This window comes from Grus americana, chromosome 7 (assembly GCF_028858705.1).
Source record: "Grus americana isolate bGruAme1 chromosome 7, bGruAme1.mat, whole genome shotgun sequence".
In the NCBI taxonomy this organism is placed as follows: Eukaryota; Metazoa; Chordata; class Aves; order Gruiformes; family Gruidae; genus Grus; species Grus americana.
In genome coordinates, this window is record NC_072858.1 from 22,591,372 (window position 1) to 22,607,186 (window position 15,815).

The following is a 15,815-nucleotide window of genomic DNA, read 5'->3' on the forward strand; positions in this document are numbered from 1 at the left end:
TGTAAGGCAGTGGCACAGAAGATCCTCTCAGGACCCAGGGTCTTGACTGAGCTAGACAGAGCCCATCACATTTGGCATTACATATGCCCACATGGTAGGACACAGTCTATGTCCACGGTCTTTGTAAAAAAAAAAAAGATGGGAGAGGAAACTGAGGCACGGAGAGAATTGAAAGAGCCTGCTCAGTCATAGAACCCATCAACAGGATGGCTGGACCAGGATCCAGGTGTCCTGATGCCCAGTTAGTGTTTTTGCTGCAGAAGGACGCTGTCTTTTACGGGAATGAAAGCACACACAGTCACCGAGATCAGAGCGCAAGAAGGCATCCATCTCACAGGAGGGACACGCAAACACACAGGAAGAAATGCACCCACAGACACCACGCAAGCCCATCCGTATGCAGACAGATGCACACACAGATACACATACATGCTCTTCCCGAGCTCATCACTATTCAGAAAGCACTGCAGCCAGATTACACACACAAGTAGAAACATACCTGCAGATAGACATACATGCAAATGAAGGTGTGTGCAAATGCACAAGCACATACACGCACATGCTGATACATCAGTATAGCCTTGTACAGCTGTATATCCACACCGAAAAAGTCATGCAAACTGATGTGTTGCTGCAAACCCAGATTTTACTTACAGTGATATCTTTTAACTAGCTGCACGTATGTGGATGCCCACACACACTCAAATGCATTCTGCACAAGCATATTAATATATAGGACTGTCTCATTATTATATTATACTGATAACTGAGTGAAACTATGCTAGTTTTCTACCAGTCAAAGAACTGAGACTGTAGTAGATGTCAAACAACATTTATTCATTAGCACTAACTCTATAAAAACCAAGCACACAAAAATATAACCTAACCATCTAATCAAATCATACTTGATAGCTTGGGATATTTAAGTGGGTTTTCTTTGCTTTATTTGGTTTTTTGTTTGTCTGGTTGAGTTTTTAGCAAAGATTGAGGGCAGGTGCTTTCTTTGAGTTGAGATTTTCCAAAAGGCAATTTTTCAAGGGCCTTTTTGCATTGTGATAAAAATGTTTGACAACATTTTCCTCCTGAGACGTCTTTTTGACAAAATACACAGTGTGGCTTTAAAATTAAGCAAGGTAATGAAAAGTTTGAAATTTCCATAATGATGCTTAAAAAATATTAATATTTTTGCATTAAAAATATGCTTCTGTGTCATTTCTAAGTTTTGCTGATGACTGATTTTGCAACTGCCCTTTAAAAATGGCAAGATAGAATCTTTGGGCCACCTTGTGCTACCTCCTGTCCTCTTAGACTACAATATATTCAAGAAAAAAAGTAAAAGTAGTATAGTTTTTTAAATACCATTGCCTATGTTCCATTGTACTCGTCTACCTATGAATCCTGATTGCATCTGATCTTGTCCGGTCTAAGATCAAAAAATGAAATACATGCTAATTTACAGCTGGAGGTATTCCGATTCATTAGGTGAACAAGTACTTCAGATTAAGGGGACCACATTTTAAAATAACAGAACTGGATAAAATCACTAATATTTTCTAGAATATTGTGATTTTCAGAAAGAATATCTTGTAATTTGCAACATAGTATTCCACTGCAAAAGCCTAAACTGTAAAATTTGAATAATTAAATATTTATAACTCAGGTCTTCAGACAGTGTTAAACAATTGCTGCACCTCTTCTATGTTTACCCCAGCTAGTGCCTGGCTCAGTGTGTCAAGCTCTGGACAAATCAGTGTTAGAGATTGCTAAAGCTCACGGGGAGAAAAGTTGCCTGCATGGGGATGTAGGGATGAAGAAACACTTGTGTGTGTGGGAGGATCATTTAAACTGCTGCTCTTGGGAGGTTGTTTGTCAATTTGGATTTGTTGAAGGAGTCTCAGCTGAGATGGTTTCATTGACAGGGAATAGGCAACGGGCTTGTTTACACAGGGGCAAATGAGAAAATTAATCTGAATTAACTTTGCAAGTGCATTGGTTAAAAGCATGAAAACATTGTTCGGATGCTCATTCAAAATTTGAGTGTCCTAAATTGAATTTAGTTTACTTCATTTCCAAAGTGAATTAAGCTAAACTAAATTAAAGCTGCCTTAATTCTAAACGAGGGAGTCAGAGGTGTAATGTAGTTTAACTAGACCACTTTAATTTCACACATTCAGTTAATTCAAATTAGTTATTTTGCACAGCCGTATGTAGGTAAACCCTTAGACTGCTAACTCCTATGGACAGAGACTGTATTTATACAGGGGCCAGGAAAAGGGGACCCAAAAGTCCAATGTACTCTATCAGCCATCATCATTGTAACAGAAAAGGATAGAAAAAAATAGGTTGCTAAAGGCCCACAGAAACCCACAGCTCTGCAGTTAATCGAATGGATGCCAGATATGCGATTTATAAATAGAGCAGATCTGCACTCACAAACTTACACACCTATGCAAATGTACACACAAGTATGGGCCTTATAATACAGCAAGGTTCCACATTGATTATGTATCAGTATTCAGACATGTTAGATATTATTAAATCATGGATATTATAGCCTTGTTACGGATGAGTTCTAGGTGGTTATGACTTATTATTTGTAATAACTGTGCCTGGTGCTGTACAAAAACATCCGTATAGCTAGCTGGTGATGGTTACAAGCCACAGGTCCGAACAGCCTATTTGCCTATTAAACTCTGTTAAAAACTGTAATGGTTGAATAAATGTTTATTAATTCTTCATGGGGTCTGAATATATAATATGTGACCCAAGCGTCTAAGTCCATATAGCCACAGTTATAAATGCAGACCTATAGGCAAAGATAAGCAAGTACACACGTTGCGTGGTAAATTAAAACATACTAAGAGACAAATGTTAGTGCATTTGGAAACACAATACAGAAATATAAACAAACATATAGCTTGTATTGTCTAAACATTAGATCTGATACTGACTTACACGAGCGAAGCAGACTGGCTGCAGATTTGTCTTTTCACTATAAAAAGATGGCTTTGTTTTATAAATATGAAAACTAGACTATCTTCTATGGAGATGGGCACCAGCTTTATGCTGGGAGGCTATGTAGCACCTGCACCCTGAAGTGCTTGCCTGTGCCTGACTGCCTTGGGCAGCATGATAAAGCAAGGAATAAATAATTAAATTATTCTAATTTTATTTTTTTTAGTGTAGTCTGTCATTCACCCAAAAAAGGTCATTTTAAAGGGATTTTTTTTCCCCATTCTGATAAGAGTTAAATTCTTCTCACAATTTTGTTCATTTCTTTAAAACACAAAGTAAAAATAACATTAGATCTAAACAGACACACTCCCAGCACTGTTTTTGTTTTGATTTTGGGCAAACATCTTCTACTGGTAAGGGGTCCATTATGAAATTTTCACCAGTTCTGACAAACGTAAGGGAGGCACACACAGTGACACCCCTGCACAGGGAATCATTGACTTACCCGACACACGCCAGCACGTACTACAGTGGAGCATTCTGCAGGATACGGACATCATAAACAGCTAATACACAATGCTGCCAAGCCTAAAAGTTAAAAAGTCCTGAGTGAATACCCTCCAAAATGAAGAGACTGGCATAAAATTCACAAGGCTGTAAATAAGAATGTATTTGGTTTTTTTTTTTCCTTTGCCTCCAGTTCTGGCCCCTTGGGAGGCAGCCAGGTCCCACCTCCACCTGGTCTTTGCAGCCATGAAAGCCAGAAATACCTTGGTACTAAATGAAAGCTGAAATAATTGCTTATCTTCAAGATCTGAGGTTTTACACAAAATACCAGCAGTGGCCTAACTTGCAAGAGAGTTGAGAATGTTATCTACATTTATCTGATTCCTCCCAGTTCAAGGCTCCTTTCCTAGTACACACATGTCTTCTGTTAATCAAAATGGATGTCCACAAGGAATTCAGCACAGACTCCTGAATTTTAATAACTGGAAATGGGCTCAAAGCAAAGCTTTCAATTAAAAGTTCCCATGCTCCAGATTAAGATATTTAACCTTGGCAAGCCCATGTGTTTCTGTAGGTCTTCTTAACTCACCTGCTGGCACAGCCGCTGTTCTGACAGCTCCGGCCCGTGCTGCGTGGCTGTCACCGGTGTGCTGGCAGCTACGCCAGCTCCATGCTGCTGCAGCAACGCTGCTAGTGGGGCCCAAGCCGGCCAGCCCGTAGGTGACAGAAGAGCTGCAGTCATTGCGGTGTAGGGGTACTCTGAGAAAATGATTAATTCCTAAGAGCTCAAAAATTTCTGAGCATTTTCATGGTAGAAATCTCTTTCCTAGTGAAGGGGACCTAGCTACCTCAATGCTTCTCTCCTGCTCTCTTCCTGTGGCTTGTTGTTTTTGAAGCTTTTGGTCTTTTGTTGCAGAAATTATGAGTTTGTTGAGGGGGAGTGGTAGGTCTGTAGCTGCAGGGATGGATACTTTCGTGGGTGCTGTGAGTTGAACATCTGCTCTGTGGTTGCCTATGATATTAGAATTTGGACTTGATGACCCAGGTGGTTCCTCCCAGGCCTGTGTTTCTATTTCCAAGACCAGCAGAAGCCTTTTTGTCCTTTAAGATTTCCTTAATTCACCTTAAATGCAGGATGTTAAACATCTACACCCAGGATCAAGTTTGCTTCCAATATTTTGTAAACTGTATGACATCTTCTAGATGTTTGGATTTTAATGAATTTCTGGCTTTCCTGACTGCAAAGAAAGCTTTCCAAATGTGAACTGAGTGTAATAAAAGTAGAAACACCTGCCTGAGGACATTTCTATGCTGCAGTCACTGCTTGACTGCAGCTCATGTAGATATAGTTTAGCCAGCTTTAAGCCAGCCAGCCCGGGTCCTGATGGCTCTGTAGCCATAGCTTTGCAGAACACAGCAACTATTCAAGCACACCTTCTGTTTCCCAGGTGGGTTTTGCACCCCAACACAAATCCACTTGGATGAACGGGAAAATGTTTCTTAAAGCCTAATACAGCAATTTATTCTGGGAGGTCAGCCTCGGCAACCTATACACATGGGGCTAGCTGCTGTCAACCCCATCAGTACCAGTGGCATGAAGTTGTGTGTTACTGCTCAGCAGAACGAGTTGGCAGGACAACCCCCTGCCTGGCAGATCTCCCCCCTAGAAGGCAGGCATCTTCACCTTTCTCTTCCTTACATCTGGACTTGTACCATGTAGCACAGCAGAACTGGAATGGGCAGAGATCTGCTAGAAGCTGAACGTTAATGCTCTGCTCAAATTAAATGAAATAAAACCATATGGTGTCATCATGGGTCACTGATTTAAAACAACAAAAAAATCCTTGCTCTTCTCTAAGCCCTTCAGATAGTAAAACTGCTGCTGTGAATTCTGCCTCTCCTCAGAGTGCAGCCAAGAAATGCAGTGAGAGAAAAGGGCAGGACTGGGCTTTCTCTTTTATTTGGAGTGAGCGGGGCAACCTGGAACAAAGTGGCAGTTTTTTCCCCCGTGTATTCAGGTATGATGTCAGTGTAGCTCCAGTGAAGTAGCTGGACCTACATAGGTTAACAGTAGATAAGGAGTCAAATCTTCTCAGGGAGGGCTGGGATTGTGTTTTGAGATATATAAAGCATCTCCATTTTGACCTCTCATCTATTTGGAAACTTCAGGAAAACAGATAATCCCTCTTCAGGAACCTTTTAGATCGATCGATCGATCGATCTAATCTGTCATACTTGTGCTTATATACTAATGTAATACATGATCACCCTTCTCTCTCCCTTTCCAAAAGGTATGGAGAAGGAAATATAATTTTCATGACAGGAGAGAGTTTGAATGTGTGAATATTGCTCGTGGCCCCTGAATATGGCAGGGTTTGAAGGCATTCTGCTGTCTTGGCAGGGAGCGCCAGAGCCTCAGGCCAGCTAGCAAGGAAGCCGAGTCTGCTGCTCCTGCCAATGTCAGCTGTTGTTCTGAGGGTTGCAAGTGTTGCGGTAAATTTTGAGAGCAGTAGGAGAAGCTACTGCCCCCCCATCCTAATGGAAATTACGTTGTGGCTTTTGGGGGGCAACTGCAGCTCTGATCTTCCCAACTACATCTGCTGCTGCAAATTCAAACGTGACCACCTAAGCCAGTGCAGCTGAAATATAGCTCCTGTTGCCTTTGCCTCCCTCCCTTCCCTTCACGTACAGCCACTGTCAGCAGGGTACATTGCACTTCTGCTTCAAGCAGGGGAACAAAGCCAATACTGTGCTACAGCTCGCTGAAGCACTTACTTGGCCCCTGTTATTAGAGAGTCTGAGCCCTTCACTCCTCCTTCCAGCTGTCCTCACTGTGCCCCAGGTGGCACGGCAATGCTCCTATCTTCACACTTCAGGCAGGAAACAGAGCACAGAGAGAAATGCCATTTGTCCTAAGTCTTGATGAGAGGTCCATGACAGAGCAAGGAACCGAAGCCCTTTCCCTAAGTTGGATTAGGCTCTAACTATCAGACTTTCTATTTCCCTTCCTTCAGCCCCCAAATCCCTTGGTTCTTTTTCCTCGCCATGCTATGAAACTTGCTTTCCATTTTGAACTTTCTTTGTGCGAACAAGACCTTTTTTCTCTCTTTCTTTTGCTCAACTGTGAATTCAGCACAGAAACTCCTATGCGAACCAAAGCCACGTTCAGAGCTCTTTACGCCTGCGCAGCACCAGCCTGCAGGTGGGATACTGTCAGTTCCATGGGGGCTGTCGCTGAAGAGCCCAAAGCCGCCTCTTCCCATCCCACGTTGTCCCTCTTTTTCCTCAGGCATGCTTTGACGCCAGCATCACTGGGATGGTCACGAGCCCTTCTGTAGGAAGCAATCTGATGCAGAGAAGGCATCGCTGTCTCACTTAGCCCTGCACCAAGTCCCCTGCAGGCTGCCTTGTCTCTCCCGCCGGCACAGCCCGTGGCTCAGCGGTGCAGCCCTGCGCTAATTAAGCAGTGCGGCACAGCGGGGTGTGTGTTCCTTGGCCATCACAGCCTCCCTTGGACACGCTGCAGAGAAAAGGCTGAAGCTTCGCAATGTTAGCCTTCCAAGAACCGCTTTAATTGCCCAGTAATGCACACCCTGGGGTCTTGTAATGTGCTTCTAATATGGAGCATTTAAAATATGAATGCTCCAAAACAATTACAAGGAGTTTGGTGCTCTGCTGAGTGTATCCTTCCACTCTGAAAAATAATCCGTGACAAAGGAGTATGATCACAGTGAGGATACCAGTGCTTTCTGAAATCTGTCAGGGTCTCCTTGGGGCAGCAGGACACACCACTCTTTCTCTTGGTGCAACTTCACTCTCTTCTTCCAGGATTAAAAGAATTGCCAGACTGGGACTCCAGATGATTCAGACCTACCTCATCTGCCTCTGATCAGCTCTAGAATAATTTTTTATTTGAGATACTGTCTAAAGACTCTGCCAGCAATAGTAAGAGAGGAGAAACCACAGAGTATGGCAGGCTATAAGAGAGTTTGGATGGAAATGTCAGAGAAGTGAGGGATGTTTCCTATGATCTGTCATTCTTTTAGCAAATGATTTCTGGACAGGTTTAGGAGTGATTTTTTACTTGCTTATTTACAAGGAATGAAAGAAAGTTCTACTTCTCAGAAAGGACTATGGCTCAGCTAATTTTAACTTCTAATATTTCTTTCTACATTCTTGACCAAATTTGATTAGAGCTTGTTACAACTGTCATACTAGGAGAGATGATTTCTGTATTCAGAATCAGCAAAAGGAATTGCACTGAAACTGCTGAAAATAATGCAATAGAATTCAAACATTGGGAATTCATGATCTAATGCTGAACATTTAAGAAAGTCAAAGGCATTTGGAAACAGGCAGTTGGTTTCAGCTGGAGCAGTATGCAGTATTAACTCTAGAAAGAGGTACTACAAGCCAACTGTGGTAACTCATGAATTCCAGGAATGGATGTATAATTCACAGTGTGATACTATGTACTGTAATGACATTATATGCCATTACTTAAGATAATATCGCATATTAAATTCAGATTGTGAAATGTTCAGTTGCTTTACTGCAATCAAAGATCTATAAATGTCCTGTTGCTGAAACTTCAGGTTATGTATTAAATCTGTGTATATTCTCCGAAACTTAAAGTGGACAACTTGCGCAAAAACCTCCCACTGGAAAATGAAAAATGGGACTTTAGAGTAAGTACCAGTTTATGCCCCTAATTAAACACAAATGCTGTTATTGGAGTCACTGACTGTGTGGAATTAGAGCAGGGATGAATTTAGTCCGAAGTGCCAATTTCCTTTAGAGAAAAGAAAGACGTTTGAAAATATCGGCATTTACTTCAACAAATCAGCACAGCAAACTGGTGTGCCAGGATTTGTGTCGCTGCTGCTTTTGGGAAGGGCTGAGGAAGTGTTCTGCAAAAAGGCTTGTCTTTCTCCAGTGTCTAGAGGCAAGAACAAGCCATCAAAGGCAGCAAGAGGCGATCAAGGTTTTGCTCCCTCTTACACAGCAGTAATCCAGAAATCCTAGGTTTGAGGCAGCAGAGCTGGCTTAGTGCGTATTTCAGTCTCCAGTAAGGGTGAGAAGCTTTCAGCAATCCTGAAGTTAAAAGACAGCATTATTATGCTGCATCTGTTGCTACAGGACCAGGTCAGCTCTGTTCATCTTTCATCTGCTGTTTCATTAGGTGGCCTCGTGTAGGACAGACTCACTTGAAGCCTCTTAAAGCAGCAGCAGTGATGCCTAGCTAGCCTGCTGTTTATCACTGTCCCTAAATGAATCGACCCAGAGGGATGCACTGCTGTATTCTGTACGTAGTGTTAGGGTCCTGAAATTTCTCCTCTTTCCTTACAACACTAGAGTTCGGTGTGACTGTAGGGCAAAGGAGCAGCGCTGGGGAGAGCCTCTTCATGACCTGCCTCTTAGCCATAGGAAATACCTTCTACCTGAGACCTCATTAGATTCGCTGTGCATTTCATGCCGAGAATTATCTGACCCAAGCCACCGGAGGTTGCGCAACCAGAACGGCTCCCCTTTGCTCACTGTTTCCAGATACTTTCTCTTGACATAAACCCAGTTTCATTCTTAGGAGGGGAACATTTTTGAACAGAGCCTTTCACCTCTGGGTCACTAGCTGAAATCTGGCCCTGGTTGGCAGTGACCGAAAATCATTACCAGCTGACGGCTACTTGGTGAAATGAGCTGGTGAGTCTCATTCCAGTCCCTAATGGACACATCTCAGTAAACACAGTCACAACTGGCACTAACTGGCATTCTCAGCTGAGAGACCATGAACTGAATGGGGAAGGAAATTGAACCTTCCTCTTCGTCCCCTGCCTGGGGTTCTGAAACATTATGGACAGGCATTTTATACCACCATCGTTTCACAGGCTGTTTTTACTCTAAATGGATTTTCGAAACTTTGCAATTTTCATGCAGCATGATTCAGCACAGCCTGATTGGCCCTCTCAGTACAATTAAGCTCATCTTATGGTTCCCCTCAGTAGAAGCTGAGCTGTCTGATGCCACCTCCCAGTACAAATGGCGAATCTGATGTCATATCTCAGTATGAATGGAACCGTCTGATGTCACCTCAGTGCTAACAGGACGTTTTGTAATATGTCATCTAGGGCTGCAGGGGAAATCTTCTAATCCATTCACTATGCTACACTACAATAGAACATAACACACTATAATGTGTAGGTTAACTTAGACACCCTCAGGCAGATTTTGGATAGACAGATGGATGGATGGATAGATACATTTATACAAAGTATACATACATTATATCACTCTATTGATTTTTAAAAAGTTCCAGGTCTGCCTGGCTATAATGAGATTTTTGAACTTTGTGTTGCGATCAATGAGGGGAATATTATTGGCCTGGAGAATTGATATACCCGCTTTCTGTGGCTTGTTCTGCTCCTGGACTGCCCCTGCCCCCAAGGTGTACGATTCCATCAGACACTTAACCTCTTTTACAGTGTCATCAGGCTAAAAGGAATCTAATAGTGACACGGGACTTGTGCTCAGCACTCTGGCACTATTGCTTTCCTGTCACAAATAATTTATAGCTTTCTATTTCCATCCCTTTGCCTGCACCCCATCCCCTCTTTCTGTTTCTCTGGGCTGGGGGAAATCAATAAACTCACACAACCAGAGTGGCACTTCAGGGGGTTTTAGGGGGAATGTGAGGGAAGAGAAAAGAAAAGAAAAAAACAGAAAAGAAGAAAAAAGTTATATTATTTGCCCTAGCACAGACTTCTCAGATCAGCTCCTCAGCTAGTACAAATCAGTATGACCTCAGAATCTGGCCCTGAGGCCCTCAGACACCTTCTGTGTAAGTCCTCAGCACCTATAGATTAGGGCCCCTGGTACCACTGACCTGTATGGGATGAGGATCTGGAGCTCCATCCCCAGCTAGAACCTTGACATTCCCTGTCTCCAGCTACGTCCCAGGCAGCCTCTCTGTCGCTCCAGCTACTGCCCAGGCTTCATCATGTGTGTACTGGAGTTTCCTAACATGCTGAGGTGATATGCTCTGAAATACCTTTCTTTTCCTAAGAAGGTTTCACTCTCAGGAGTTGTGCTTTTTCAAAAATGCCCTCTCAACGTCTCTGCCTATCTCTATTCATGCCATACCACTCACTAGCCACACATTTGCTCTTTGAAGTTTTACCAGCTTGTTCTTTAGAACGAATCTTTAAGGGAAGCTCTTGGGTCGGCAGGGAGAATGTGTTATTTGCTTTCACTTTCTGGAGAGATTTCTGGGAAGAAGTTAAAGCTAATATAATGCAGGGCTGAGAGTTCCAGAAACTCAGGCTGAAGAGCATCTGCAGCCTTCACTCTAATTGGAGAGGCTCGTTTTAATCTCAGAAAGGAATTTGGTCTCCATGGCCTATTCAGGTCATGGCTTATTTGCTGAGTTCCTTGGTGAAGCAGTCATTCCTGAGTCACAGATACCCAGCATCTGCCAGGTAGGCAGGGACCCTGCCAGGCAGGTATGAGGTGCTAGTGATTTTCTTTCACCACTGACCTCAGCTGGATTTAAACCAGCAACCTAGAGGTGAAAGATTTCATGTAACAAGAAACAGAGCACTGATAATTACAGTTCAGTTTATTTTCATTCTGAGCTGCATACGAGCTTTGTGGCATTCGTTGAGACATCATTTTCCACTCCCATGCTGTGTTCATTCACCACCTGATAAACACCAATTTTTACCTTCTTTGCTGGAGCTTCTTTTTCCTGGTGATCTATATCCCATCAGCACTTCCTACAGATACCTTCTGCTCCCACCTTCTCATTTATGAAGGGCAAGGGCTTTGGGCAAGCCTTCCATCAGTTCAAAGCATTCAGTTCTGTGCCAGAAAGGTATTTTTTAGGCACACAACAAAATTAAATCCAGCAGTGGCTCTATTAGCTGCAAAGACTTATTTGTGGTCATGCTGGCAGATCAGATCATAAATGATACTACAGTTGCTAACACATAGAAGATCGTAGCTCATTCATTGAGCACCACAGTTATGCAGCAAATAGCCAAGTTTGAGGAGAAGATGTCAGAACAGAGCAAGGACAGTTCTCTGGGAACTGGACCATTAAAGCAGTAGAATCAGGATCACAAGGCGGCAAATGAGGCCACTCTGCTGCACCCAGAGTTCAGACTTCAGGTTCTGACAGCTGGCTTGCGGGTATGCAAAGGCACAGAGAAGTTGCAGTTGAGTTCTGAACGTATTTTGCTCTTTTCCAGGATCATCAGAACCAAAGTTCAGCAACCTTTTCACCCAACGCCAGACGGGAGCGGGACAGGTGTGACTGCACCAGGACATACTATCGGTAAGAAGACCGGCACGAGGGGTGGTGACAGGACAAGTGGACATCAGGATGAAGCTTAGTTGAGGGAACAAAGTCTGATGAGCAGATGCTAAACAGAGCAAAAGGAAGGAGGGGGTGGGGGGAAAGAAGCCTCAATGCAGATCAGAGGTTTCTGTTCTTCGTTTCCCTTGTTGCATTGCAGAGAAGGGAATCATGGCAGAAAAACATGTTTTTTGCCCAAAGTGATTTTGCCTTAACATCCATTTCACATTCATGCTCTCTCCTTCACCTCCCTAGAAAAAAATATTTACCACTATCCTGTGTAAGCACCAGTCTTCACCTTTTGTCTCCTTCTCACTCTGACTCTCTTTTCCCCTCTTTCTCCCAATTTCTCTTCTCTCCCTTTGCTGGAACCGGTCCATTTCTTAGAGCTAGTAATACACAGACCAGGGTAAAGATATTCCTGATACCTCACAACTGAGTTCTTCATTGTTCTAGCTCTGCAGTCAGGTATACCATAGGTGTATTTCACTGAGAAAATGCATTTTCTGCTGGGGGAGATGGGTTTATCGAGATGAGCAGAAGATGGAGGCTGTACTAAAGCAACCAAATGTCTCCTAGTCTGTTGTGTTCAAAGGTACTGTGCTAGATGTGTGATGAGGTACTTTTCACTGATGTCTCTGTGGGCTGTATGGTCTGCTGTTGCTATCATAGCTTTATCCAGTAACAATTCAGAGCAGGAAAAAACATGCAGTATTCTGGGATACTGTGAAACACAGTGGCTTATTCGTGCCCTAAGACCCTGTCTTAGGTACTGTTGGTTACTGAGAGTCAGCCGCTATACAAGGATTTACTGGAAAGTGCTGGTCTACATGGGACAGAGCTGGCAGATATAATCCTGTACACAAACTGCGTTCAGGAGCACAATGGAATTAATGGGCCAGTATGGAAGAGCATTTCTGGATGCCCTTTTAATCTGGACTTGCTCAGTAGACTGGGGATCATTGACCACAACAGATGGAGTTGGTAGATATTATTCCTTCTTGGAAAAGTAGCACAATGTCTAGGGAATGTATTGGCTGAGCTGGGATAGTGATTGTGAATGCTGCTACTGGAGTCTCTCATTGCTCTGGGATGTACTGGGAAGTGTGGGTCTACATTGGATAGTGGTGACAGGTTCTGCTCCATCCTGGAAGGCTTGTGTTGGAGGTATTGATTGCTTCAGGTCAGTGCTTTATGAACCTAATGATGGGTAGTGGCCTATAAGAGAACTGGGATATTCTCCCCATTACTGGGACATGCTGATACATAATGGGCATGACTACTGGATGCATAGCTCTACTTGTTCTATACTCTAAAGCCCTGATTATCATGAAGTGTTAATTTCTAATCTGAATGACTTGTCATTTCTGATATACTGGAAACTCATGACCAATCTTGGACAGCCCTGAGCAGCAGAAGTCTGCCTGTTGACATTGGTCAGTGCAAAAGGAAGACACTACATTTTTATTAATCTGGGTTGGAGTATGTGTCACCAACTCACCATTTGTTCTAGTATGGAATTTAATTTATTGGCCCAACACTGAAGTGCTTCTAGCCTATGCTAAGAAGGTAATTTTTCTATGAGTGTTTTGGGTGGACATGTAAGAGGCTGGTCTGGCTAAGACAGAACATTTGCACTGCTAGTGAAAAAACGCTGAGAGGAAACAATCTGGCAAAATACGGATGGGTTAGCAAGTCACTAGAGAATGTGGCCTATGCAGCATTGCACTCAGTTACCACGGCATGCACTGGGAAGCCTGTTCTGAACTGGGATATAATAACAAGGTTTAGCTTGTTGGTGGAATACACTTGCTTGTTATTAATGGCCCCGTACTGGAAGGCTGCGGAGCTACGGTATAGGAGTGGACTGGCAAAGCTGGGATGCAGCAACATTAGCAGTAGAGCAAGTACAAGTCCTTCAGCGTGAGGGGCTGGAAGTCTGCTCAGTGCTCAGGCTTTCCTATGAGACTGGTGGCATGCATAGCTTTCACCTGGGGGATCCCTGAGTGCTGTGCTGCTCTCCTCATGGCCCTTTTTCCCTTTTCCTTTTGTCCAGTGCCCAGCACGGCATCCCCTCCCGTCTCCAGTGCCTCCAATGATCCAGTGGGCTCTTACTCCATTAACGGGATCCTGGGGATTCCTCGGTCGAATGGCGAGAAGAGGAAACGTGATGAAGGTAGGGGGAGGGGTGAAGCTCATCCTCCCTTTTATATTCTTTGTCCCCATGTACAGGCTCCAATTTCAGGCCAAGGTTTGCAGCTGCTCCAGGGGCTAGATCAGTTTTAGCAACAGAGACCAGTTCCCCGCCACTGCCCTGCTGGCTTGGAATGCTCTTCTTCCGAGGCCCTTTCATGACAGGCTGCGTCTCCAGACATCTGCTCGGCAGGCAGAGAGTCGTCTCCATTGCTGGAGCTGATCCCAAGTTCATTCACTGCTGGAAACGGCTGGAACTGAACTCCCCAGGTGCCAGCAGGTGCCCTGACTTTGAACTGCGGGTAAACATGGTTTCCCCGACTCACTCGTTTTCAAACAAAATGCCATCTCAGAGAAGCACCAGCAATGTGGGAGTTATCTTTCATTCCCCTTGCAAACAAGTTCCTGCCCTGTGACGTGCCATGAGCTACATTAGCTGGTGATCGTAAGGGCCCAGTTTTCAATGGGTAGCATCTACCACAGCAGAACTGCCATGCTCGCAACAGTCTGAAAGCAGAACAGGAGGTCTTCTGAGTACTGTGGCCCTAAGGTTGTTATCTAAGCCTTTCACTAGGGGCTCTAAGGAATTAGGATTAAGATATCTGCTTTTCCTTCCTACCTGCTGGGAAGGACTCAGGGCAAAGTGAATCCTGAAATGAGCCAAAAGCTGGAGCCTTAGGTCTAGATAGACTGAGTCAGGAGGGGCGGCTCAGGTCTTGGTGCTCTTATGGTGGCTTTGTAAACTTTATTTCTTAAATTTTGCTCTTTTAATTTGATGCATTCAAAAATTGAGGGCCAGGAGGTGAACTTTTCTAAAAGTAGTGCCTGACCAGTTTGTTCGGTTCAGCCTTGCCTTCAGTATGTTGTTTTCCGCTATTGCCTGTTGCATGGGGGGAACCTCTCAGCAGTACGGGTGGCTCAGTCTGCTGCGTGTGCTGTAACCCCAAGGCTGTGTGGTGCAAGAGAACATGAGGGTTCTCTGTGATACGTGGTGTGAAGAGAAAGCTCTCCTGAGAGAGATGCTGCATTTTGGGGCTTTGCTAGTAATTTTCTCAGCATTGGTTCTGGTGAGGTTCACATCTGTAAGTTTTTGATCCAAATAAACACAATAATCCCAAGAAAAAAAGGCAGTTGTTGTGACCCCTTTCTCCCTATATACAAAGTAAAACTAGAGGCAAGGACCCAAACCAGCTCTACTAAAGCAAATGGGAAGATTTTTGCTGATGTCATTGGAAATTGGATCAGGCCCCAGAGGAAGATCCATTTCCCAGCTAGATGGCAGTAGGGCCCAGCTAAGAGAAAAGCGTAGCAATGGAAGGGCTGAGTCAATGCCTCAAAGTCAAAAAATGTCAGGAATAAGAGACTGCAAACATTGCAAACCCCTCCAGCGTTTCCCATCATTGCATATACAGGAAATAGTGACATTTCAAACTGAGTGACAAGTTTCTCTAATGGTTGTGCAAATCTCTTGGCAGTTATTTGGGGCTTTTGTGAACGCCTGTTCTCATACAGTCCAGCGTGGTGATCACCAGCTCTTCAACATGGTGCCTCCATACCTCATTTTGAAATGAAGCAGTTCAATCCAGCTTTAGCAGCTATTCTTTCCAAATACCTGGAAAGATCATCCCACTTTAGATGCAGCCACACAGTCACTTCCAGCCTTAGAACCTGAGCTTTTTTTTGAGCAGTACAATTAAACACAGAAACAACCAAGCAGCCATCTAAGACTGTGACACTTCACAATGATATATTGACAACAAGAACAACTCTCTATGACTGTCCTTAATCCATACCAGATTTGATTTATGAA

At 43.7% G+C, this 15,815-nt stretch overlaps 1 protein-coding gene across 15 annotated transcripts in view; it reads left to right on the top strand.

Moving 5' to 3' along the window:
- Nucleotides 1–15,815, top strand: part of PAX2 (paired box 2) — a 101,115-nt gene that overhangs the window by 35,023 nt on the left and 50,277 nt on the right. For 13 of the 15 annotated variants that reach the window (XR_008577856.1, XM_054831481.1, XM_054831473.1 and 10 more), the window contains 2 exons: nt 11,706–11,791; nt 13,869–13,988. Coding sequence is in view for 14 of the 15 variants with exons in the window: in XM_054831481.1 (XP_054687456.1) it covers nt 11,706–11,791; nt 13,869–13,988 (206 nt within the window). In the remaining variant the exon portion in view is untranslated. The remainder of the gene's footprint in view (nt 1–11,705; nt 11,792–13,868; nt 13,989–15,815) is intronic. The other 2 variants (XM_054831482.1, XM_054831478.1) reach the window with 1 other exon arrangement.